The sequence below is a fragment of the Anolis carolinensis genome, chromosome 1 (genome assembly GCF_035594765.1).
Source record: "Anolis carolinensis isolate JA03-04 chromosome 1, rAnoCar3.1.pri, whole genome shotgun sequence".
In the NCBI taxonomy this organism is placed as follows: Eukaryota; Metazoa; Chordata; class Lepidosauria; order Squamata; family Dactyloidae; genus Anolis; species Anolis carolinensis.
The window spans coordinates 194323694-194341969 of record NC_085841.1 but is presented as its reverse complement, the minus strand read 5'-3'; the positions used below and the strand labels follow the sequence as shown (position 1 = coordinate 194341969).

General features: G+C 43.5%; 1 protein-coding gene across 2 annotated transcripts in view; it reads left to right on the top strand.

Annotated features, from left to right (window-relative positions):
- The first annotated feature begins 1335 nt into the window (after positions 1-1335).
- Positions 1336-18276, top strand: part of frzb (frizzled related protein) — a 43656-nt gene continuing 26715 nt past the window's right edge. The window contains exon 1 of one of the 2 annotated variants that reach the window (XM_062963343.1): positions 1336-2504. In XM_062963343.1, the coding sequence (XP_062819413.1) occupies positions 2066-2504 (439 nt within the window). In that variant the 5' untranslated portion in view covers positions 1336-2065. The remainder of the gene's footprint in view (positions 2505-18276) is intronic. The other variant, XM_062963348.1, reaches the window with a different exon arrangement.

Here is an 18276-nt window from a genome sequence, read left to right as displayed (position 1 = left end):
CCAGAAACTTCATTTTTTGTGGCTGCCACAAACAACAGGAAAGACTGGCTTTTTCCCCTAAGAAATAGAGCTACAAATTATAAATTGATATTACTTAACATCCCAAAACAAACAATGCCTTTTTCAAATAACCCGGGCACTGCCAGTGCTCAAGCTAGTATAAAAACAAAACCACCACCATGTTCTGGGGGTGTAAGTTTATCTACATTGCCCACTTTTTCTATCTAGGTCAGCATTTCTCAACATAAGGGTCAGAACCCCTGGGGGGGGGGGTCACGAGGGGGGTGTCAGAGGGGTCGCCAAAGACCCATATTTTCTGTTGGTCATAGGGATTGTGTGGGAAGTTTGGCCCAATTATGTCGGTGGGGTTCAAGGGGTTCTTTGATTGAAGGTGAACTATAAATCCCAGCAACTACAACTCTCAAATGTCAAGGTCTATTTTCCCCAAAATCCACCAGTGTTCACTTTTGGGCATATTGAGTATTTGTGCTAAGTTTGGTCCAGATCCATCATTGTTTGAGTCCACAGGGCTCTCTGGATGTAGGTGAACTACAATTCCCAAACTCAAGGTCAATGTCCACCAAACACTTCCAGTATTTTGTTGTTCTGTGTGCCAAGTTTGGTTCAATTCCATCCTTGGTGGAGTTCAGAGTGCTGTTTGATTGGAGGTGAACTATAAACCCCAGCAACTACAACTCCCAAATGATAAGGTCTCTCTCCCCCCCCCCTCCCCAAACTCTATTATTGTTCACATTTGGGCATATTGAGTATTTGTGCCAAGTTTGGTCCAGATCCATCATTGTTTGAGTCCATTGGGCTCTCTGGATGTAGGTGAACTACAACTCCCAAACTCAAGGTCAATGCCCACCAAACACTGCCAGTATTTTCTGTTCTGTGTGCCAAGTTTGGTTCAATTCCATCGTTGGCGGAGTTCAGAGTGCTCTTTGATTGGAGGTGAACTATAAACCCCAGCAACTATAACTCCCAAATGATAAGGTCTCTCTCTCTCTCCCCCCCCCCCCCCCCAAACTCCACTAGTGTTCACATTTGGGCATATTGAGTATTCATGCCAAGCTTGGTCCAGTTCCATCATTGTTTGAGTCCACAGTGCTCTCTGGATGTAGGATAACTACAATTCCCAAACTCAAGGTCAGTGCCCACCAAACTCTTCCAGTATTTCCTGTTGGTCATGGGAGTTCTGTTTGCCAAGTTTAGTTCAATTCCATTGTTGGTGGAGTTCAGAGTACTCTTTGATTGGAGGTGAACTATAAATCCCAGCAACTACAACTCTCAAATGACAAAATCATTCCTCCTCCCAGCCACTCCAATATGTAAATTTGGGTGTATGAAGCATTTGTGCCGAATTTGGTCCAGTGAATGAAAATACATCCTGCATATCAGACAACGGAAATAATGTGATGGCTGGGGGTCACCAAAACATAAGGAATTTTTTGTGTGTGTGTCAGGAGCAACCAGCGTTGCTTCTGGAGTGAGAGAGAGAATTGGCCGTCTGCAAGGACGTTGCCCAGGGGATGTTTTTGTGGGAGGCTTCTCTCATGTCCCCGCATGGAGCTGGAGCTGATAGAGGGAGCTCATCCGCGCTCCCCCCGGGTGGGATTCGAACCAGGCAGCCTTCAGGTCTGCAACCCAACCTTCAAGTCCGGAGGCTTTTATCCCCTAGGCCATCGGAGGCTCCTATAAGGAAGTGTATGTAGGGGTGAGGAAGGTAGAGGTCGAGGTGGAAGGGCTGAGTGGCGGGGCGGTGGGCGAGGGAGGAGACCCAGCGGCGCCTGGGACATAATATCCTGAGGCCGCCCCGCTCGCCTTGGCCTCCCCGCCCTTTCCCTCTTCTTCTTCTTCTTCTCATCTCAAAAGGAGGAGAAAGAGGAGGGAGGCGGGGAGGAGACGGGAAAGGAGCAACGCGGAGAAGTGAAGCCGGTCGCGGCTTGTCCAGAAGCAGAACTTTCTCCCATCCCCAAAGGACGCCAAGCCGTGGAGGATTCAACGAGGAAGGGCCCTCTTTCCCCTTTGTTGTGTTTTGCTTGGTTCTCTTCTCCCCGGGCCGATGTTGGTGCTGGCGGCGCTGCTCTTTCTGGGCTGGACTCCGGGCTCGGCGTGGGGGGCGTCGTGCGAGCCGGTGCGGCTCCCGCTCTGCCAGTCGCTGCCCTGGAACATGACCAAGATGCCCAACCACCTGCACCACAGCACCCAGGCCAACGCCATCCTGGCCATCGAGCAGTTCGAGGGCCTGCTGGGCATCCACTGCAGCGCCGACCTGCTCTTCTTCCTCTGCGCCATGTACGCGCCCATCTGCACCATCGACTTCCAGCACGAGCCCATCAAGCCCTGCAAGTCGGTCTGCGAGCGGGCGCGGGCCGGCTGCGAGCCCGTCCTCCGCAAGTACGGCCACGCCTGGCCCGACAGCCTGGCCTGCGACGAGCTGCCCGTCTACGACCGCGGCGTCTGCATCTCCCCGGAGGCCATCGTCACCGCCGAGGGGGCCGGTGAGTCCGGGAGCGAGTATTTGTATGAATTGGATATGTTGTACGCCGCTTTGGTGTCTGTCTGTCTGTCTCTGTCTCTGTCTCTGTCTCTCTCTCTCTCCCTCCCTCCCTCTCTCTCTCTCTCTCTCTCTCTCTCCCCCCCCCCCCCCGTGGCGCAGTGTGTTAAAGCGCTGAGTTGCTGAACTTGCTGACCGAACGGTCGCAGGTTCGAATCCGGGGAGTGGAGTGAGCTCCCGCTGTTAGCCCCAGCTTCTGCCAACCTAGTACAGTTGAGTCTCACTTATTCAAGCCTCGCTTATCCAAGCCTCTGGATAATCCGGGGCTGTGGCGCAGGCGGGAGCGCAAGCCAGCTGCAGTTAACTGCAATGAATCACTCTGACCAGGAGGTCATGAGTTCGAGGCCCGCTCGGAGCTTATATTTGTCTTGTCTTTGTTCTATGTTAAAAGGCATTGAATGTTTGCCTATATGTGTAATGTGATCCGCCCTGAGTCCCCTTCGGGGTGAGAAGGGCGGAATATAAATGCTGTAAATAAATAATTTTTTGTAGTCAATGTTTTCAATATATCATGATATTTTGGTGCTAAATTCATAAATACAGTAATTACAACATAACATTACTGCGTATTGAACTACTTTTTCTGTCAAATTTGTTGTCTAACATGATGTTTTGGTGCTTAATTTGTAAAATCATAACCTAATTTGATGTTTAATAGGCTTTTCCTTAATGCCTCCTTATTATCCAAGATATTCGCTTATCTAAGCTTCTGCCAGCCCGTTTAGCTTGAATAAGTGAGACTCTACTGTAGTTCAAAAACATGCAAATGTGAGTAGAGCAATAGGTACTGCTCCGGCAGGAAGGTAAGGGCACTCCATACAGTCATGCTTATGACCACATGAACTTGGAGGTGTCCAGGCCTGTAGCGAGGGGGGGGGGTTAGGGGTTCAACCCCCCCCCCCCCCCGAAATTTTTCAGGTTAAAAAAACTGGTTTACTCATGAATTTTAACTAGTTAACCAAATCCCCATGCTAAGTCTATGAGACACAAAACATTAAGAGTCCCTCCAGGCACTATCTCAAGCAGATATTGACAGGTTTGTAGCGGGGTGTGTGTGTGTGCTAGGGGTTCAACCCCCCCCCCCCGAAATTTTCAAAACCCCTCCTGATTTTTTTTTCTGGCTACAGCTCTGGAGGTGTCTACGGACAATGCCAGCTCTTCGGTTTAGAAATGGAGATGTGCACCAATCCCCCAGAGTCAGAAACTACAGTAGAATCTCACTTATCCAACATAAACGGGCCAGCTGAAGCGAATATGTTGGATAATAAGGAGAGATTAAGAAAAAGCCTATTAAACATCAAATTAGGTTATGATTTCACAAATTAAGCACCAAAACATGATGTTATACAACAAATTTGACAGAAAAAGTAGTTCAATACGCAGTAATGCTATGTAGTAATTACTGTATTTACGAATTTAGCACCAAAATATCACAAGGTATTGAAAACATTGACTACAAAAATGCGTTGGATGCCCAGATGTTTTGATGTTTTTACCATCCTTGTGGGAGGCTTCTCTCATGTCCCTGCATGGAGCTGGAGCTGAAAGAGGGAGCTCATCTGCGCTCTCCCTGGGTTGGATTCGAACCTGGCAGCCTTCAGGTCTGGGCATCCCCTGGGCAACGTCCTTGCAGACAGCCAATTCTCTCACACCAGAATCGACTTGCAGTTTCTCAAGTCGCTCCTGACACGAAAAAAGGGCAGAAAATCCCACAATATCTGCTTTGAGCTGGGTTATCTGAGCTTTAATCCACTGCGCCATTGGGAGCTCCATATTTTCTGCCTTGATATTCTGGGTTACATGGCCGTGTGGAAGGGTCTTCAACTAATTCAGTTTAGGTCCCTTCTACAACGTCATCCTTGAAGTAACTGACTGGACCTTGAAGGAGCTTGGCGTGGCACAGGCTGACAGGAAGCTCTGGCATGGGCTGGGCCATGAGGTCACAAAAAGTCGAACAACAAAACTGCCATATAAAAGCCAGGTCATCTACTTTGAACTGGATTATATGGCAGTGTAGACTCAGATAATCTAGTTCAAAGCAGATCATGTGGATTATTTGCTTTCATAATCTGAAATTCGTGGAGCCTCCGGTGGCCTAGGGGATAAAAGCCTTGTGACTTGAAGGTTGGGTTGCTGACCTGAAGGCTGCCAGGTTCGCATCCCACCCGGAGAGAGCGTGGATGAGCTCCCTCTTTCAACTCCAGCTCCATGCGGGGACATGAGAGAAGCCTCCCACAAGGATGGTAAAACATCAAAACATCTGGGCGTCCCCTGGGCAATGTCCTTGCATATGGCCAATTTTCTCACTCCAGAAGCAACTCCAGTTGCTCCTGACACGAAAAAAAAAAGCCTGTAGCTGACTGGCACAACCTGGAGATCTCAACCAGACATAGTGAAGACATCTGCCCTTGCGTTTTGCAGTGTGGGCTCGGATAATCCAGTTTAAAGCAGATATTGTGTATTATCTGCCTTGATATTCTGGGTTATATGGCTGTGTGGAAGGGCCCTGAGGCTCCTCATTCTCCCCCTCTTTCAGTCCTATAATATGTATCTACAACCTCTTTTGGGTCCCCTCCACACTGCAGCTCTTACATCTGTCAAAATCTCCTGCCCCATCCAGCTCTCCACAGAATTAGCCCCATGACATCCAAACTGCCAACTATGAGTCTGTCAGAGGGATATTGTAGCACCTCAGAGACTAATTGACCCCTCCTACTCCCCACAAATTAGCTCTGGGTCTTTCAAATTCTAACTATAAATCTGTCAAAGGGGTCTTGTAGCTAGCTCTTTGGAAACTACTTGAGAGTTTCTTCTGCCCACATTGATAACTTACACATTTTCCTCTAAGTCACCTGTCACCTTACGGTGACCCCACTAATTTTTTATAGAAGTGTAGTTGTAGTGATTTGAGCATTGGACCGTGACTTTTTAGATCAGGGTTCAAGTTCCCATGGGGTGACCTTGAGCAAGTCAAACTCTGTTAACCTCAATGGCCACCCCCATTACATTTGTCTAATCTTGCTCAGAAGAGTGTATGATGGGTTTGTCTTTGCATTGCCAAAAATCAGAAGCAACCCGAAGGCACATACAAACAACAAACCCTATGTCGTGTCATTGCCACTTCCCACATCATCCACTCTATCTTTATCCAGGCTCCAGTTCAGTCCCCATCCCATAGTGTATTTTAGGGCCCCCAAACCTGCATCTCTAAGACCCCCTCTACACTGCCATATAAAATCCAGATTATCTGCTTAGAACTGGATTATATGGCAGTATAGACTCATATAATCCAGTTCAAAGCAGATAACGTGAATTATTTGCTTTGATAATCTGGATTATATAGTGTTCTTCTCCAGGATCTTTCAGTTTCTCCTTCCCAGTCATCCTACCCAATTCATACCAATTTGCAGTGTTCCTTGCCCTCTTCTAATCAGCCATCACTTTACTAGATTTGTTATAAGGACATCATCTTCCAGTTGCTGAACCATTTGAACAGTGGATCTGTCAGTCCCAACTTCAAATCTCTGAGAGACTGTGGCCCCCAGGAATGCTTCAAATTGTTCCCCTTCATGTTTTCAGCCTAGCAAACTTATCCGAAAAAGGCAGGTCAGCCCTTTTGTGGAGGGAGGTCACTGCCTCAAGTCGCAAATATTGGTTTGGTGGTGGGTGGTGTTGGCAGACAGAGTTGGTGTGTATCACATGGTGATGGGTGTGAAGTCTAAACTGGACTCTTTTCATCAGATACTGCTTTGGAAAATACTCGCCTGTCATTTAACTGCCTATTCAGTTGTCTTTTATGAGAAGAGAAATCATCTTGACCTTCACCTTGATTAGTGAAGTGTCATAGTTTGGCCTCTCATAAGAGTTATGCAATCATTTGGCTTCTTCAGTTGTCTGCATTCTCTCCATCTCTATCGACCTGTTTCTTTTTTGAACCAAATTTCCACACCTCAGATGATTCCAAAGCACTAAGAAGCCACTTCTAGTTTTTCTTATTTTATTGATACCATCAGAGATTTTCAGAAACAAACAAATGAACAAATCATTTAAAGGCAGAATTAGTTTTTGAAATCCTGTAAAACAATGTCTTTATTTTAGAGCAGTGGTTCCCAACCTGTGGTCCATGGACTACCAGTGGTACCAAGAACTAAAAAATGGTCTGCGGCCTCACCGTTACTACACCGTTGCAACAAGAGTGACTGGTTTCACGAAACCCGAGGCAACAGGGATGTCGGGAGGGGAGAGGCTGACTACTCATGAAAGGCGCAACAACAAGCCTTCTGACTGCTGCTTCTCTCCCTCCCCCCCCCCCCCCCCCTGAGCAGAGCCGTTCGATGTGGTGCCTAGAAGCATGGGTGTCTTCATTTTTAGACTTGTTCCTGAAGTTTTTTGGGGTTCTGATTCAGAAAATTGCAGTGGATTGACCATATCAACTCTAGAATATTAAATATGGTTTTCTGTGGGCAAGCAGATGACGACTTCTGGATGGCATAAGTTCTGCATCAGAAACTAGAGCTGATGTGCAATATTCTGAATCAGCACCCCAAATAACCAAACCGAATCTAAAGTTGACCAAAAACTGATTTGTAACCCTTTTGGTAAACCACTGTTATACAGATAGAAGAACATATGACCCTCTGGATCTAGTTGCATCACATTTCTCATAATTCTTCACCATTGACTATGTTGGCTAGGTAATGGCATCTGGAACATCTAATCATCTTTTTTTGTATTAAAATGTGATCCACTTTGGATTTGACTAGTACCAATGCCCATTTCCTAGCATGTGTGATAGTGTTGGGTGTAATATGATTTTATGATATCGTATTTCATTCATTCATATTCTTTGCATTTTGAAATCCCTTTGTAAGCTCAGTGGATGTCAAGAGGCCATTGGCGATCTAAGTTCAGAGAATGATAGATAATGCTGGTGACTCAAAAGAGAAATGACTCCAAAGGTGCTTTTTTATAACCAATAATTAACCTATCATTGTGTGGGTTGAACTAGAAAGTAGTGCACATTCATGAAAAAAGTCTCCTTTCAGTTTTTATTTTGCTTGAGGAGAAAAAAATCAGTTTGAAGAAACAGCAATGTGGAGCTGAAAAACCATTGCTGCTTCTCTGCTTCACATTGTTGCTTTTGAAAGTCCTTTTTGAAGAAAAAACAAAACAAAAGAGTTTTGCAGAAGTTTCATCTAACATCTAGATTGACCCTTCACCTTAGAATTAAAAATCCTAGAGCTTTCTCCCCCTCCTTTTGTGCTTTTTTGGCCAACAGCATGAAATCTCATCCTTCTATTATACATTGGGGAAGCAGGGAGAGGAATGTATCCTTATTGCTGGGCATATTGCATTTTTAAAAGATCAGAGAAAACTTATGGAAGTTGGATTAGAGAGAGGGAACTCTGGAAAAAAAAAAGAAACTGAAAAACCAAAGAGTGGAGTTACACACACACTTACACACAATCATAAGATTACTTTTTAACCCAAGAAAATCTTCTCAAAAGTTGGGGGTCGTCTTATAGGGCAGGTGCTGAAACTTCTGAGCCGGACTGGAGAATATGCAGTTGCCGCATATGGTGGAGGGAGCTCAAAAACAGCCACAGCCGCATCCCCACCATATGCAGCAACCCTATGAAAGCAGCAAGGGCGGCGCTACTGTAGAAGAAAATCCACTCACCAGGATTCGTGGAAAGAGGTGACGAAGAAAGGTGTAAGTGAAGGGCAGAGCAAGCCGCAGGTGTCCAGGATGCCCAGGGTATGGAAAAAAGAGATAGAGCTGTGCCCAGAAAAACATGTCTCTTTCACCCGTCTGGTCTGCCCTTGTATTCTATTACCGTACCTCCTTCTCTGCCTCTCAGATATTGCTCCTGAGGACTGCAGTGAAGCGGCGCAGGCACGCATGTGCAAGATCTGAGAGGCAGAGAAGGAAGTACGGTAATAGATACAAGGGCAGGCCAGACAGGTGAAAGAGATGTGTTTACGTTACCGCTCTGATAGTCTTTTTATTTGGTGTGTGTTGGAAGAGGGGTAGTCTTATATGGCGAGCATATCCCAAACTATATTTTAACTGGAAAAGTTGGGGGTCGTCTTATATGACAGAAAATACGGTAGATTGAGTCACTTCTGTCACAGGGAGCGATAACTGGTCTTTGGGAGAAGGAGGTATCTGCTGTTATTCAGTAATGATATGAATCCCATTGACATTAAACTAGGTATTTATCAAATCAATGTAGCTTCTCTCACTGAGAACCATTGTAATGTAGAATATTGGATTAGGAGATGCAGGTTCAAACGTTCATTCATTCCTGAAATTAATATCATGACTGAGAAAACCACCTTCTCTCTATCATTCTTACTTATCTCATATAGTTGCAGAGAGGATAAAAAGAGCGGGGTCATATACACTCCTTGAAAGACTAGGATGAATATAAATGTAATCCATACGATTCACTAGGGCAGTGGTTCTCAACCTTTTTTTGACCAGCGACCACTTTGACCAGCACCCACTTGACCGGGAACTACTTTGACCAAGAACCATGTGAACAGGAACCACTTTGACCAGGAACCACTTGACCGGGGACCACTTTCACCAGGGACCACTTGACTAGACACCAGTTTGACCGGGGAGCACTCTTCAACATTAGTACCAAAAAGGTTACTAATCAGCTTTTGGTCAACTTTAGATTTATTTTGGTTATTTGAGTCAGAAAATTGCACTGGATAGACTACATCAGCTCTAGTTTCTGATACAGAACATAGGCCATCCAGTAGTTGCCATTTGCTCACCCATAGAAACCCATACTTCTAATAATCTAGAGCTGATGTGGTCTATCCAATGCAATTTTCTGAATCAACAACACAAATTACCCCAAGAACAGGCCTTAAAGAATGGAAATAAAATAAATAAATAGGAAGGAGGTTTGCGGACCAGATTTTCATTCTCGTGGCCCACTGCTGGGTTGTAGCCCACAGGTTGGGAACCACTGCACCAGGGGATCCATGGTGTTGTAGTGGTTTGGAAACACTGGAAACCAGTGTTTGAATCTTCACTTGCCATGAAACTCACTGGGTGATCTTGTGCAAGTTATGCTCTCTCAGCCTCAAGGGCGGGCAATGGTAAACCTCTTCTGAAAAGAAATCTTTCGAGAAGACCCTGTGACAGCTTTGCCCTAAAGTTTCCATGGGTCAGAAACAACGTGAAAGCTCAAAACAACAATGACTCTCTAGAACTCAGTGTCACAGCGAGTTTTCTCTTCCCAGCGCTGGTTGTGTGGGATGAGATGATGGGAGCGGGAAATGACTGTCTTGTTGACTCTTTCCAAAGAACAATAAACTAGTGGGGAAAATCACTTCTCTCCTGGTGGTGGTAATGGTAATTACACTGTCCATGTGAAGAACAGCTTCTCGCAAGATACAAGAAACGTAACTCCAAAAAATCATCATGCTCAAAAATCACACAATTTTATGAAGGTACATGGTTCTGTGGCCACTTCTACACTGACATGTAATCCAGCTTTTCAGATCAAATAACCCAAATTATCTTCTTTGAACTGGATTATATACACTGCCATATAATCCCGTTCAAAGCAGATAATCTGGTTTTTATATGACAGTGTAGAAGGGGCCTATTTTTTAAAATTGCTGTGTTCAGCTCCAACTGGTGTACAAGCACCAAAGAGTAGTACAGTAGAGTCTCACTTATCCAACATTTGCTTATCCAACATTCTGGATTATCCAACGCAGTCTGCCTCCTGCCCGGAACCACAGCTCTTTCTCTAGGCAGCAAGGACTGAATGTTTTACGGATTTAATTTTCAACAATGTTGTTACTGTAAATTCATTAATGCAATTCTATCTTTATTTGTGGTCTATTTATTAGTAGTCAATGTTTTTGTAGCCATTGCTTTCAAAACATTGTGATGTTTTGGTGTGAAATTCGTAAATACAGTAATTACTACATAATGTTACCATTTACTGAACTGCTTTTTCTGTCGATTTGTTGTAAAACATAGTGTTTAGTTTGTAAAATCATAACATAATTTGAGGTTTAATAGGATTTTCCTTAATCCCTCCTTATTATGTAACATTTTTGCTTATCTAACTTTCTGATGGCCCGTTTATGTTGAATAAGTGAGACTCTATTGTATATAATTGCTCATATATCTTTATAAAAAAAATCTTGGAGATGAAAGGGGATTGTCCAAGTCAGAGATGAGAAAAGTTACATATTTTCGTAGCTATTTTCTCACACCTTCATATGGTAGGTATTCCTCTGCCCTGTCAGTGACTACATAGAAATGGTTTCCATGCAGGTTTGTTCTTGCATAGTTCATATTGGTGCCCTGCACTGTTGACTCTTTACCCATTTAAAGTGTCAGTCATTGCTCTTCAGCTGAAACTTTTCATTGTTTCTGTGCCTTGGGCTCAGTCGACCAGCCTGGCTACAGCTCAGTCTCCCTCCTTCCCTCCCTCTGGCTAATTCCAGCTTCTGGATCCCTTCTTCTCTGTATTTTGACATCTGCTCTTCAATCCCCAGCCATTCTAAGCCTCATTCCCTGTGTTGGTCTGTAGACAGAGCACAGACTTGTTGTTGCAGCTGCATTGGGGTTGATACCTGCTGGGAAGATTTCAGCGCAAGTGGTTTTGAGTGCCCAAGCCAGGGACAGAGTTTGTGAATGTCTCATATTGAAGTGTTTGGAAATGCCTTCCCACCGTTCATACAGAGATGCTTTCCAAAGTGGCCTTAAAGAACAGATCCACACTGAAACCAGGCTTGGCAGGTCTGCAGCCATTTAAAAGAAGTTGCATTCAAAAACGCAAAGAGACGTCGTTTCTGTCAAATTGCCCCAAAGTTACCTATTACCAAGGACCACAAGAAGCACAATAGCTTCATTGAATGATTCCAGTGTGGAATCCATGAAGGCTTTCTTTCACTCAATGAGAACATGATGACATTCTAAATTTTGATTTTTTTAATAAGAAAATGAACAAACAACTCAGTCCACTATATTGAAGTCATCTCTGCTCTCTCTGTCTCTCCCTTTCCCCAACACACCACCTTCTAAAAGTAGAACAACACATTTCTATTCTTGTTACTTAACCAGTTAGAAAACTGAATATAGTTTCTGTGGTTGAGAATATTGTCCTTGTGTTGAGCTTAAAGAGACAGAAAGGTGGCCCACTAGACATGAGGGATCACAGTACACTGGCATTTTTTAATGCCAGGTCTTGAATCATATCAGGAAGAGCTCACAAGAATATATATTTTTGCTGAGAAAAATTGACCTACCAGCTACTGTTAAGATAGCAGCTGGGCCCAGAAGGAATAAAAATACAGTAGAGTCTCACTTATCCAACATAAACGGGCCGGCAGAATGTTGGATAAGCGAATATGTTGGATAATAAGGAGGGATTAAGGAAAAGCCTATTAAACATCAAGTTAGATTATGATTTTACAAATGAAGCACCAAAACATCATGTTAGACAACAAATTTGACAGAAAAAATTGTTCAATACGCAGTAATGCTATGTAGTCATTACTGTATTTACGAATTTAGGACCAAAATCTCATGATGTATTGAAAGTATTGACCACAAAAATGTGTTGGATAATCCAGAATGTTGGATAAGTGAATGTTGGATAAGTGAGACTCTACTGTAGTTGAAGGCAGTTGGTAGACATCATCTTTATATGCTGAGCATCGCTTATCTGGAATTCTGAAATCTGAAAAACTACAAAATTTGAAATTATTCATGAGAATGGTTGAGATAGTAATACCGTTGCTTTCTGATAGTTCAGTGCGCACAAACTTGGTTTCATGTGCAACATTATTTAAATATTAGTAAAGGTAAAGGTAAACGGTTTCCCCTGACATTAAGTCTAGTCGTGTCCGACTCTGGGGGTTGGTACTCATCTCCATTTCTAAGCCAAAGAGCAGGCGTTGTCCGTAGATACCTCCAAGGTCATGTGGTCGGCATGACTGCATGGAGCACCATTAACTTCCCTCTGGAGTGGTACCTATTGATCTACTCACATTTGCGTGTTTTCGAACTGCTAGGTTGGCAGAAACTGGGGCTAATAGCAGGAGCTCACCCCGCTCCCCGGATTAGAACCTCTGACCTTTCGATCAGCAAATTCAACAGCGACACTGGGGTCCCCTATTTAAATATTGCTGTATATAAAATCACCTTCAGGCTTATGCATATAAGGTATATGTGAAACATTGATAAATTTCATGTTTAGATTTGGGTTCTATCGCCAAGGTATCTCATTATGTACACATATATTCCATGTATGAAAAAATCCAAAATCCAAAACAGCTCTTGTCCCAAGGATTTAAGATAAGGGATACTCAGCCTGTAATTAAAAAAAATTATGGGACTTCAGCTTTTCTAAATTCACTACATGATTAGCCACAGCTTAAGCACATAAACATGCAAACAGTCCTTGGGATCTTCATGGTGGATTAGATACCTCATTTTCTCGAAATTACACAGAGCAGTTACTGAGGCAGAACAAGATGGGCCATTGATTTGACTTAGGGTGTACTTTCGTGGGATAGATTAATCTGGGGCGTTTGTGCCTCGGAGCTGCCTCTGTTGAATCTGGGGCCTTATGACCCAAGGGTCCAAAATATAAGTACGCTTTTAATCATATTGATATTAAATAGTTTTTTTAACTTTTGTAAAGTAATGTTTTAGCTGGCTCTTTTTTTTTTTTTTTGGTAAACTGCCTTAAATTCCATTTTGGACAAAAAATAGCATATACTTGTGTTGTTTATTAGTTCAGTCGCTTCCGACTTTTCGTGACCTCATGGACCAGTCCACGCCTGAGCTTCCTGTTGACCGTGGCCATCCCCAGCTCCTTCAAGGTCAAGCCAGTCACTTCAAGGATACCATTCTTCCATCTTGCCCTTCTTCCTTTTTCCTTCCATTTTCCCTAGCATCACTATCTTCTCCATGCTTTTCTGTCTTCTCATGATGTGGCCAAAGTACTTCACCTTTGCCTCTAATATCCTTCCCTCCAGTGAGCAACTGGGCATTATTTCCTGGAGGATGGACTGGTTGGATCTTCTTGCGGTCCAAGGCACTCTCAGAATTTTCCTCCAGCACCAGAGTTCAAAAGCGTCTATCTTCCTTCGCTCAGCCTTCCTTATGGTCCAGCTCTCGCATCCATAGGTTACTATGGGGAATACCATTGCTTTAACTATGCGGACCTTTGTTGCCAGTGTGATGTCTCTACTCTTCACTACTTTATTGAGATTGGTCATTACTCTCCTCCCAAGAAGTAAACATCTGATTTCCTTGGCTGCAGTCTACATCTGCAGTAATCATTGCGCCTAGAAATATAAAGTATGTCAATGCCTCCATGTTTTCTCCCTTTACTTGCCAGTTATCAGTCAGTCTGGTTGCCATCATCTTTGTTTTATATACTGTATAGCATATACTGTATTTCTTCGATTCTGAGGTCCCCTCTGCCCCCTCTAAAACACCTCTAAAAATTAGGTTCGTCTTAGAATCACGGGTGCTTGTTTATGTGTATAAATAAAGCTTTATTTCTAGTGCTAAAATTAGTGTGTGCCTTATAACGAATGGTGTCTTAGAATTGAAGAAATATGGTGAATTAAATCATTTGATGAATATCTGCTCATCCTTGAGTTGCTGTGAGTAGTTGTATTATGTGATCTTGTCACATGCTATTCTCATCCAACTGTTAGGCATCCTTAGGAAGAATGATGAACTGGTTAGGACGTTGCTTAGAAGACAGGAATTGCTGGAATCTTCTGGTTTCATACTTGGTCATTTAAGGGCAGATCTTGGAGTATAGCTCCCAACAATGACTGCTGGCTGGAAATTCCAGGAAGTTGTCGTTGAGAAATGTAACTTTTCCAGGCTCTGATGCATGGTCAACTGTGTTCAGAGTTAAGGTCCTTTGTGTTGAGAGTTAAGGTCCTATGAGAATTTCTTCTCTGGAGTCCCAAATTTACCCCAGTGACATTGCAGGAGAGAGAATTTGCAAGTAATTTGCTGAATCCAAAAAAGTTAGGCAGTGCATGAGCTAGGAAAAGGAGCCAGAATTCCTTTGGTGCTAAGCCATCAGACCACATTTTTTAAAGCCACAAACAGCTAACTGACATAGATTCATAAAATAGAAGGTTATATTTTTAGTCAGCCAAAATTCAGTGTAAACAAATCCCTTATTTGTTGTTAAAGCTTTTGGCTAAAGGCCAGCCCTTAGCGTTTGGTTCTTTTGCATTTTGGTGCTGGACATTTGCTCTATTATATCTATTTGTGGTGCTAGCATGATGCAGCAGCAGCATCAACTTCATCAGTGATGGTTTATTTGTATTGTGGTTTACTTTCCCATTTATCAGATTCCTGGTGCTGTGTTTGATTACCAAATACTAGAAGATCTAAACTCACTTGGTAATAGAAGATCTGATTACCAGATACAGAAAACCTACAAAAATGATATCTCATGTATACCAGGAACTAGTTTAGCCTGATGTAAGTATGCCCTGGAGCAGTTCTGCATCCAGCATATTTGTGCCAAATCTGGAACTTTGTTCACATTGTCAGGGAGCACAGATGATCTTCTGGGATGGCATATATCTTAGCTCTTCCATGTTACTGGTGTTCCTAGCTGTTCATGAAGCTCCCTATGAGCTCCTGGACTTTCTGGAGGTGTCTGCTGATATCGAAATGGGATGCTTGCATGGCCAGAATGAAGAAGGGGAACTATTCCTCATCTTTTTTACTGATCAAGTGGACACCCAGGTCTGACATTAGGAGAGAAGCCGTGTGACCAAGAAGGAGGGGAGATTGCTTGGTTGCATGGGTGCTTTTACTAGGAGTAGTAGCAGTGGCAGCTCAGCCACAATCTTGATGCTGATGCCCCATATGGACATTGGATCAGGCTAAACTGGACCTGATCTAGCTGTCCAGATTACTTTGAGGTACTGTATCCCATGACTTTGTCCAAAGCAGGTCAAAGCCAGTTTAAAACAAGTAGATAAATAAACAAACCCACATGATACTCATTAAAAATAGCTGGAGGTCATGAAGATAGTTAGCCTTCCATTCAAGGTGAATCTGGATTTTTTGACTAGTGTAAGCAAGTCTTATGTTTAACTGCCTGACAGCATTTCTGTACATTGTGGGGAAGCTGTCTAGGTAGCCATGCTTTTTCTTTTTTAAAGCACCGTATGAAGTATCATATTCAGAGAGGGAAAATAATTTTGTTGAATTGAGCATCACCATTCATATCTTGATACTAAAAGCCAGCACTCCGTGAGCTCATGGCTAAATCAGCACGTCTAAGCTTGCTGTTATTCACCAAAATAAGCGTGATGTGATCTAGATTTCTGGGCTAGTTTAATTTGGAGCAACTTCATTATTACATTATGTCTTTCTTGTTGCCTGAGCAGAAGTCAAACGTTTTTCCTGCCAGGGGCAACACATTATCTGAAGCAGGAAGACAGGGGCCTTCACTCTCCTCCTCCGCAACCATCACCACTGCCATCACTGCATCTCAGCTTTCTCCTTTTTACTGCCTTCCTTGGTCTCTATGTGCTTCTCCACTCAGGCATGGTGGCATGGGTGTTCCCCAAGACCTCTCCCATTATGCCTTACCCAGAGGAGGAAAATCCCTGAGTGTGAAGCACTTGGACCTGATGACCTCTCCAAAGAGCCCATTCACCCATCTGTAGAGTTACTCTGGTGGGTACTCTGAGCAAAGCATCAGGCCAGCTGGCTGCTCCAGAGAGCTATGTTGGCTGCTTTCCTACTGCAGCATTCACCACACAAAGAGAAAGGCTGGACATGAACAGCCAGATAGAGTGGCCAGGTGGTCCTCCGACAGCATGTCTCTGTGGGCACAATCTGTCTCTTAAGCTAGAGGTTCATCCTGCTGCATGGGTGGGCTGGCCCTGCTATCTGGAGACAGTAGCAGGACTGTTTGTTTATGTAAACAACAGCCTTTTCTTTAAGAACCATACAATTGGCATTTCCTCTACCCTCCTTCCTTACTTTTATTTTTAACATTGTCAAATACATTCAGAGCAACTGACATAAGGAAAACAATTAAATGAATGGGAAGCTGTGAAAGGAAAATGACTAGCTAAATTAATTTCCCTTTTATTCCACTAAATTGAAAGAAGAAGCCATTGTGGACAAGAGAGCATAATGAAATGGGGGTATGGAAAAGCTTTTCTGTTTCTTTGCAATTACTTGCACCCCTTATCCTCTCACAAAAGCCAGTTTTGTCCATGATGCACCCATACAGTGTTGCTTCTAGCCTGGCAAGTTCTGAGAATAAGATTACAGTACTGTTAGTTGCTTCACATACAGTAATGGTATAATTCTTCAGTAACTTCGTTCTCAAAGGAACAAAACATTCTGAATTTTTTTCCAACTACAAGAAAACCTCTGAAAATTAGCTTTAAACTGTTGGCATATTTACACTAGGACTTTCGCGTAGAAAACAACACGTTCTGCATTGAATCATGGAATCATAGAATAATAGAGTTGGAAGAGACCTCATAGGCCATCCAGTCCAACCCCTGCCAAGAAGCAGGAAATCGCATTCAAAACACTCCCGACAGATGGCCATCCAGCCTCTGCTTAAAAGCCTCCAAAGAAGGAGCCTCCATCACACTCCACGGCAGAGAGTTCCAGTGCCAAACAGCTCGCACAGTGAGGAAGTTCTTCCTGATGTTCAGGTGGAATCTCCTTTCCTGTAGTTTGAAGCCATTGTTCCACGTCGTAGTCTCCAGGGCAGCAGAAAACAAGCTTGCTCCTTCCTCCCTATGACTTCCCCTCACATATTTATACATGGCTATCATGTCTCCACTCAGCCTTCTCTTCTGCAGGCTAAACATGCCCAGCTCTTCAAGCCGCTCCTCATAGGGCTTGTTCTCCAGAACCTTGATCATTTTAGTCACCCTCCTCTGGACACATTCCAGCTTGTCAACATCTCCCTTCAATTGCGGTGCCCAGAATTGGACACAGTGTGATTCCAGGTGTGGCCTGACCAAGGCGGAATAGAGGGGTAGCATGACTTCCCTGGATCTAGACACTAGACTCCTATTTATGCAGGCCAAATTCCCATTGGCTTTTTTTTTTGCCACCACATCACATTGTTGGCTCATGTTTAACTTGTTGTCCACAAGGACTCCAAGGTCTTTTTCACACGTACTGCTGTCGAGCCAGGCATCCCCCACTTGAGAACACAATTTTCTGCTTGGAAATGCATGTTTCTGCACAGAAATATTTCCTGCACAGAAAATACTGTTTTCAGTGCCAAAAAACCTACATGTGTAAATATTGCATAGAACAGCTGCAAAATTTCTCATTAGTCCAGAATTCTGCATACTAGAGATTCCTGGCTCCTGAGATACCTGTTTTTGAGCATTTTTGGATATTTTTGAATATTTTCCATCCCTAATATGCACTATGTCAGTCCCACTTTGACCAGCGGGATATACAGTAGAGTCTCACTTATCCAACACTCACTTATCCAACGTTCTGGTTCATCCAACACATTTTTGTAGTCAACGTTTTCAATACATAGTGATATTTTGGTGCTAAATTCGTAAATACAGTAATTGCTACTTAGCGTTACTGCATATTGAACTACCTTTTCTGTCAAATTTGTTGTATAACATGATGTTTTGGTGCTTAACTTGTAAAATCATAACCTAATTTGATGTTTAAC